Source organism: Epinephelus fuscoguttatus, linkage group LG5 (assembly GCF_011397635.1).
Source record: "Epinephelus fuscoguttatus linkage group LG5, E.fuscoguttatus.final_Chr_v1".
Taxonomy (NCBI): domain Eukaryota; kingdom Metazoa; phylum Chordata; class Actinopteri; order Perciformes; family Serranidae; genus Epinephelus; species Epinephelus fuscoguttatus.
Genome location: NC_064756.1, coordinates 26,107,173 through 26,115,330, shown reverse-complemented (window position 1 = coordinate 26,115,330; position 8,158 = coordinate 26,107,173). Strand labels below are relative to the sequence as shown.

Below are 8,158 nucleotides of genomic sequence, written 5' to 3'. Positions count from 1 at the left end.
TTGTGACTTTTATTTTTTTTTAAGATACTGTATACCCACCCCACCCCAGACACTTAAGGTGATTAAATGATGTCACAGCTATATCTGGGCGGTACTAGCAGATTAATGTGTGCTAACTACAGTGTATAAATCAGCTGTGACCTAAAATATGATATTCCTTTGTATGTTACCAACAAGGGGGGCTACTCTTTATATATTTAGCCATGGCAATGCCAGCTGCAAAGCTTCTAATGTTCTTTTTTCTCTTCTGGGTCAAACCTGGCTCAGTTGCTGCTCTGGATAACTGTGTTTTCTTGGGGGATGAGGAGAAAAACAGACTGTACGAAGATGGAGATGTAGTTATAGGAGGCTTATTCCCTCTGCATTACAGCCCTCTGTCTTCGCTTCAAACATACACAACAAAACCAACACCTAATATGTATAAGTAGTGAGTGAACATTCTATTATATTTTGTAGTGGTTAGGTGTGTAGAACAGAGTAGATTGTTATCTATTGGATTTGCATTTAGGGTATTTTAATATACCTATACAGTATGTATATATTTGTGCTGTGTGATGAACTCATTTTCACTTCTTTACAGTTTCAACTCTCGTGCTCTGCGCTGGATGCAGACCATGACTTTTGCAATCAAAGAGATCAACCAGCGCAGTGACCTCCTGCCACAGCTCAAGCTGGGTTACAACATTCGTGACAGCTGTGATGACATACCTGTGTCTCTGAGAGCATCTTTGCTGTTGGTGAATGGACAGCCAGAGACAGGCACTAGAGTTGAGAGTGTGAACAGAGACAAAGGTCTCAAAAGAAACAGTACTTCTAATTTAGGCTGTGCTGCTGTACAAAGTACTGTGTCCCCAGTAATCATAGGAGATGCTGCTTCTGGGGTGTCGATAGCTCTGCTAAGAAGCCTGGGTTCTTTCCATATCCCCCTGGTGAGACTGCCTGACAGTCTGGTCTGTGCACTTTTGTTGTGATAATGTTAATAATGTGTTTTTTTTCCATGTTGAATCAGTCTTTTATGGTTTCTTTATATTAATTAAGTTCCACAAAGTTGCTAATCATATTTGTTATGTTAAACCCACTCTTCTCATCAACTTTTCAGGGAAAAGAAAAGCAGCCCAATTGTGTCTTTCTGATTCTGATTCTGATTTTTCAGATCCTCCAGTGGGTTTTTCAAACCAATTATTTAGCTTTCTTCAACCATAGAGAAAAAAAAAAAAAAATCCTTCAATTAATTCAAAATCACCAAATTTGGGAGAACATGGTTTTCACTGGACAGGGATGAAATTTTCTTGTTGTTGATCAGTCATTTAAGTACAAAGTGCTTAAGTTGTAAATTTACAAATATAATGCCTAGACTGTAAAAAAAGACAAAAATAACTTTCAGAAATGTAGAAAATTTGTTCATATTTCCAAATAAGCATGAACTTATCTTCAGTTTTTAAAGCTGAGTAGTTATGTTACTAGACTTCAAACTAGCTTTTTTCATTTCAAGTGCCGGGAAAACTGCACCACTGAGTGCTTGTAATGACATTGGTATTGTTAAGTGAAATGTGATGCTTGAACAACAGCCATTTCATTGTGTGCAGAAGGTTAATTATTGTTTTCTATAATACCAGGTGAGCTATTTTGCATCTTGCAGCTGTCTGAGTAACCAACGGCAGTTCCCCACATTCATGCGCACCATGCCCAGTGATGCCTTTCAGATCAAAGCCCTGGCCCAGCTGGTGAGCTATTTTGGCTGGACCTGGGTGGGAGTCATAGGGTTGGAATCTGATTATGCTCGCTTTGCCATCCAGCTTTTCCTGCAAGAGTCAGTGCAGTATGGTGTGTGTGCTGCCTTCACTCACTTCTACCCTGTAGTACTGAGTCAGCAGGCTCTAGATAAGCTTCTGGATGTTATTCAGGTACTGATGGCTGAATGCATTTTTTTAATTGTTTTATATACATGCAGGCTATGGACAAAATAACAGTATAGTATTGTTTCCGAGAGATGTCAATTCAAGGCCCCAGCTTTGTATTATTCAGTATTCAGTATTGCAGTACTGAAAAGTTAAGGTCAATGGGTGGAGTGTTGATTTGTACATTTAAATTATTATGGAAATTAACACAATTTAATTAAATTAGTATTTTTGGCTTGCATAAGCTCAAGTTGCAAAAAACAGTATTTTATTGTATCAATAGTGTTATTCCTATATTTACATATCTGACAACAAGTAAAACTAATTAAGTCAATTTACACTGAAAGTTAATAATGCATGTAAAAACTGATATCTAATTTTAGTCACTAAAACTCCATGCTTGTCTCAGTTTCAGATTCCTTTTATTATAAACATAAAAACAAAATGCTGCCCTTTGCTTCTTTAGCTTTAGCTTAGATTGATGTGAAGTTGTGTAGGTTTTGGAGTATCAGGGTACTGAAATACTTCAGAACTAAAAAAAAAAGTCACATTTCCAGTAGAAGTTAGGCTCATGAAACATTAGCAGTACACCACAAACAATGACCCAAAAATAACCATTAAGGTAACAGAACACCTCCCTGACAGTGCAGTCTTGCAAATAAATATGAAGCATTTCAGGCTTATTTGTGGGATTGAAATGTCATGTAACACTTTCCTATTATTTCATTTATTTGTACATGCCATGTACACATGGTTTGATCATGCATATTCATTAGTGTTTCAAAGTGCTACAGTTTATATTATCATAGGTGTTTGAATGTAAATCATATATCCTATAGAGTAGAGGAGGTCCAACACACCACTTGGTTAAAGCTCTTTAAAACAGTATCAGTTTTATTATTTTATCAAGCATTAACTATGCCAATATTTTCACTGTTTAGATGGCATCCTCAAAGGTCATCATTAACTTCTGCAGTGATTCAGAAATGAAGGGCATTCTAAGAGAGGTTCGACGTCGGAATATTACTGGCCTGCAGTGGATCGCCAGTGAAGCTTGGGCCACTGCCAGTTCTCTCTGGGAAAAGTTTGGAGATCTGCTGACAGGAACACTAGGATTTGCCATCCGGAGAGCTGATGTGATTCCAGAGCTGGAACAATACCTCAGTAGTCTCAGACCATCCAATATTCATGAATCAACTTTCTTGACAGAATTTTGGGAAGAGCTGTTTAACTGCAGATTGAACGGGTCAATGAATGACCATTCACATGGAGGCGACAACTACCTCGACAGATTACCATGCAAAGGGACAGAGAATTTAAATGATGTTTACTCTCCTTATTCTGATGTGACACAGCTAAGAGTGTCCTATAATGTCTACAAGGCTGTGTATGTGGTGGCCCATGCCTTGCAGGATATGAGTAACTGCATAATTGAGCAGGGGCCTTTCCTTAATGGTGCCTGTGCAGACCCGAAGAATGTCCAACCGTGGCAGGTAAGACTAGTTATAACTTAAACATTTAAACATTATTTTCAACTAAATGAATAAACTTTTTTTCTTTTTTAAAAAGAAGTGCTGTGCAGTGTAGTTTGTGTTTAGATAGCCTGTTTTCCTTCCTTCCTCAGCTAATGCACTACATGAAGCAAGTTAATTTTTCTGCACTGGGGGAGAAAGTCAACTTTGATCAAAATGGTGACCCCATTGCTTATTATGATCTCTTGAACTGGCAAAGGAGGCCTGACGGTTCACTACATTTGGTAAAAGTAGGTTTCTATGACGCTTCCTCGCCTGGACGCAGCCTGGTCATAAATGACTCAGTGATTCAGTGGCCTTTTGGGAAGCAGGTGTGTCCGCTACAAACAGGCTTGAGACCAAGCTCACCTTTTAAACTGCTTCATGAACTGTTGATCAGCACATCAGATAATTTGTTCTTATTAGTGTGCAATATACTTTATTTTAAAAAAAGCCAAAAAAAATATTAACCCCAAATATAACCTATTCAAGCTGACATCGATTGCACCTAAATTTTGCAGACCCCATAAAAAACCTTAGGTTTTGATAACAATTTGCATAGTGAACAGTGGCCGTGAGAGCTCAACAAGCTGCAAATTAACAACCAGATAAACAGATAGACAAACCACAAGCATATTAAGAAAACACCTGTACTAATTTGACACAAATGCACATCTGTCCATCTATCCAACCATCCATCCATTCATTCATTCATTTTATATTGCAGCAGTTGAAGCTAGGCATTCTAAATGTCCCTCTCTCCCTTGCAAAGTTTTTCAACTCTCATCCTGTGAGTTCCCCAGGGGGAGGCATTCCCAGGCCAGATGAGATAAATAATCCCTCCAGTGTGTTCTGGTTCTACCCTGGGGTCTCCTACCAAAAGCAAACTTGTGAGAGGAAAGCCAAAGAGGCGTCCTGATCAAATGCCAGCACCACCTCAACTGGTCCCTTTTGATGCAAAGAAGCAGCAGCTCTGCTCCTAGCTACCTTCAGATGTCTGTTCCATGGAGTTCTTTTCTATATATGTCTGTTCTCACCCTATCTCTAAGGGTGAGCCCAGCCAACCTACAAAGATAACTCATTGTGGCCAATTGTGTCTGTAATCTCATTCTTTAGGTCAGTATCCAAAGTTTATGAGGTTTGGAATGTAAATCACCTGGTAAATTGAAAGGTTTTCTCTTTACCACAAATGTATGGTACCATGCCTATAGTGTTGCTGACACCGCACCATACCTGTCCAATTCATGCTACATTTCACCGAGACCCTGAGATACTTGAAATTTTCTTATGGCAATCACTCACTCCTAACCTAGAGGGAGCAATTCACTGTTTTCTGGCAGAGTACCACAACCTCACAATTGGAGATGCAGAATACCATCTCGCTCACAGAACCACGTCATCTGCAAGGAGCTGAGATGCAATTCTGGGGTCCCCAAACAGGGCACTCTCCTCCCTATGGCCGTGCTTTGAGATTCAATGACAAGGGATAACCCTGGCTGAGGCCAACTTTGACTTTGTGTTGAGAATACAGACACAGCTCTCACTTTGGTAATACAAGGACGGGGTGGCTTGTAGCAATACTCCTGGTGCCCCATACTTTCAAAGAACCACCCACAGGACTTTTCTGGGAGACATGGTTGTAAGCCTTCTCCAAGTCCACAGAACACATATAGACTGGACAGACAAACTCCCACAAACCTCCTAAGCAACTGTGCAAGGGAAAAGAGCTGGACCACTGTTCCACGGCCAGGACAGAATCTTCGGTTCAACAACTGGTCACAGCCTCTTTACCAGCACCATGGAATATGCTTCCTCAGGAAAGCTGAGCAGTGTGATAACCTCATAACTGGAGCGTACCCTTCAGTACCCTTCATGGGAACCATCATCCTGATTTGCCAGTCCAGAGGTGCAGTCCTCAACTTCCACTTAACACTGAAGAGTTTGTCAGCCAAGACAATCCATCAGTGTCCACAGGCCTCATTATATCAGGGCTATCCCATCCACACCTCATGCCTTGTTGCGAAGAAGCTTCTTATCAATGTCAGAGACCTCTGCCAAGAATATCATTATTTACTTTCCCCTAGAAACAATTTCATTTGTCATATATGGTACCTATGGTATCATATATGGTGTGTTTCTGCTTTTTGTTATGTTGTGGGTTTTTTTCTTTGTGCTACACATGTTGTCTATTTGGTATAGATGTTTTTGTATTTTTTTTATTTGTTTTGGGTTTTTTTTAATGTGTTTTCTTAATTTGTAGTGCATTGAGCTCATATGGCCACCATAGCTAAGTATCATTACTGTATTAAGAGCCGCATTTCTTAATAGGTAATAGTTGAGGTGATTGTGTGAAAAAAACATTCATGTTAATTATTTATTACAGTAATAGGTAGTTCACAAAATCGTATCCATTGTATAGTTAACACAGCTTTTATAGTTTAGACTTTCACTCTGGATCTAAAACAGAGTCCACAGAGACCAGTATCGCATAACAAAGCAGATACAGAGGTGAATATTGATTTAAATCAGTGTCTTTCTGAGCAGCTGAACTTTGCCTCTCAGGCTTCCCGGTCTGTATGCAGTGACAGTTGTCCTCCAGGTTACCGCATCGCCAGGAGAAAGGGAGAGCCCATCTGCTGTTTTGACTGTGTCCCCTGTGCTGAGGGAGAAGTTAGTAATGAGACTGGTCTGTTGTGTTCTGGCTTTTATCAACCTTTCTTTTGTGTTATCCATATATAGACTGACCTGTTTGTATCTAAATGTGACTCCTCTGAAAAGTTTTCTTCTCTCTCCCCATCTCCAGATTCTTTAGAGTGCTCACGCTGCTCAGAGGACACATGGCCCAATAAAGTCAGAGATCACTGCATCCCAAAGACTATTGAGTTCCTGTCCTACTTTGAGTTGATGGGTATTGTGCTGTGTGTTGTATCTGTTGTTGGAGCATGTATTTCTCTCTCCGTCCTTGCCATATTCTTCACATACAAAGACACTCCACTGGTTCGGGCCAACAACATGGAATTGAGCTTCCTACTCTTGGTGTTTCTTGCTGTCTGTTTCCTTGTTGGTCTGCTGTTCATTGGAGAGCCTTCAGACTGGCTTTGCAGTATCAGGTACCCTGCATTTGGGATCAGTTTTGCCCTCTGTATTTCATGCCTGCTGGCCAAGACAGCAGTGGTCCTAATGGCTTTTAGGTCCACACTGCCAGGGAGTAATGTCATGAAGTGGTTTGGACCCAAACAGCAGAGAGCCAGTGTGCTTTTAGGAACAGCTGTTCAGGTAGAGATACTTTCCACAAGTAAACGCTATAAATATGTTTTCAACTGTGTCAATTAAAAATGAAGATCCTGTTTTTCCCTCCACTCAGGTAATAATCTGTCTGATCTGGCTGCTCACCAGTCCACCTCATGCCAACAACAACACAGATTACAGTGCTTCCATCATCATTGAGTGTGTTACTGGTTCAGAGGTTGGCTTCTGGTGTGTTCTTGGATACATTGGCATTTTGGCCTGCATGTGCTTCCTAATGGCATTTTTGGCGAGGAAGCTGCCTGACAATTTTAATGAGGCAAAGTTCATTACCTTCAGCATGCTGATATTCTTTGCAGTGTGGATTACCTTTATTCCAGTTTATGTGAGCGCAGCTGGGAAATACACAGTGGCTGTTCATATTTTTGCTATTTTTGCCTCAGCATTTGGTCTATTATTTTGCATTTTTGCTCCAAAGTGCTACATCATTATTATGAAACCCAAAAAAAACAGCAAAAAATACATGATGCAAAGATGAATGTAACAGTTGATTACATGTGTGGCTAAGTAACTGACATTTATGAGAAAGCCATTTCAATGAAATATACTTGTGTTGTCATCAAAATTGTTAAAGATTAATGTTTGAAATGCAATAAAGCAAACCTTTTTGAAATATTGTTGCCCCGTTGCAAGCTAACACATAAACCCACAGAATACAACTTGTGATGTACCTGGACCAGAGGTGGGTAGTAACGAGTTATATTTACTCTGTTACCTTTACTTGAAAAAAAAAAACTGTACTTCTAAGAGTAGTTTTACTGTACCATACTTTTTACTTATACTTGAGTAGATTTGTGAAGAAGAAAAGCTTCTCTTACTCCGCTACATTGCGCTACACTCAACTCATAACTTTTTTTTTCTATTTATTCTACACATTAGATATGCTTTATTTTTGCTAGAGATATGCCGCCAGTGGATCTACCAAATGACTGTGTTTCACCAATCAAACGTAGCAACAATAATCACATGACTCAGTTTCACCAATCATACGTAGCCATGCAGTCACATGACACACACAAACTGTGGCGGCATAGCAGCACAAACTCTTCCAACGTAGCAGACAGGGAATGAAAAAACACATGAAAAATGGCACAGCAACTGTCTCCAATGCTAAAACTGAAGAGGATCAACACCCCTGGCCTCATATACAAAGCATGTTTTGCTTACACACAGTGCAAAAGAGCAGCTACGTATATAATGTGTCTCCTGTGTCTGCCAAAACAAAGTGACATTTCAGCATACAAAAACTGAACGTCTAACCTGAGGAAACATGTCGCGGTAAGTTTTACCTAAATTCCTTTTTTGCTGTGGTTTCTGAAATTTGTTCTGCTGGATAAGTAGTTACAGAAATGTGACGACCACAGTAGTTTGGCAGTGCACGCTCAGATTGAATCCATTCATCATCACAAGTCAAGTTAACTTCAGCAAAAGGAACTGAATGTA

General features: G+C 39.9%; 1 protein-coding gene across 1 annotated transcript; it reads left to right on the top strand.

Annotated features, from left to right (window-relative positions):
• Nucleotides 1-203: 203 nt before the first annotated feature.
• On the top strand, nt 204-7,193 carry LOC125888773 (extracellular calcium-sensing receptor-like). Its single transcript, XM_049576361.1, has 9 exons — nt 204-427; nt 581-774; nt 823-929; nt 1,617-1,904; nt 2,840-3,391; nt 3,523-3,741; nt 5,972-6,095; nt 6,213-6,685; nt 6,774-7,193. Exons 1-9 carry the CDS (start codon nt 204-206, stop codon nt 7,191-7,193), a joined length of 2,601 nt encoding a protein of 866 aa, XP_049432318.1.
• The last annotated feature ends 965 nt before the right edge of the window (nt 7,194-8,158 follow it).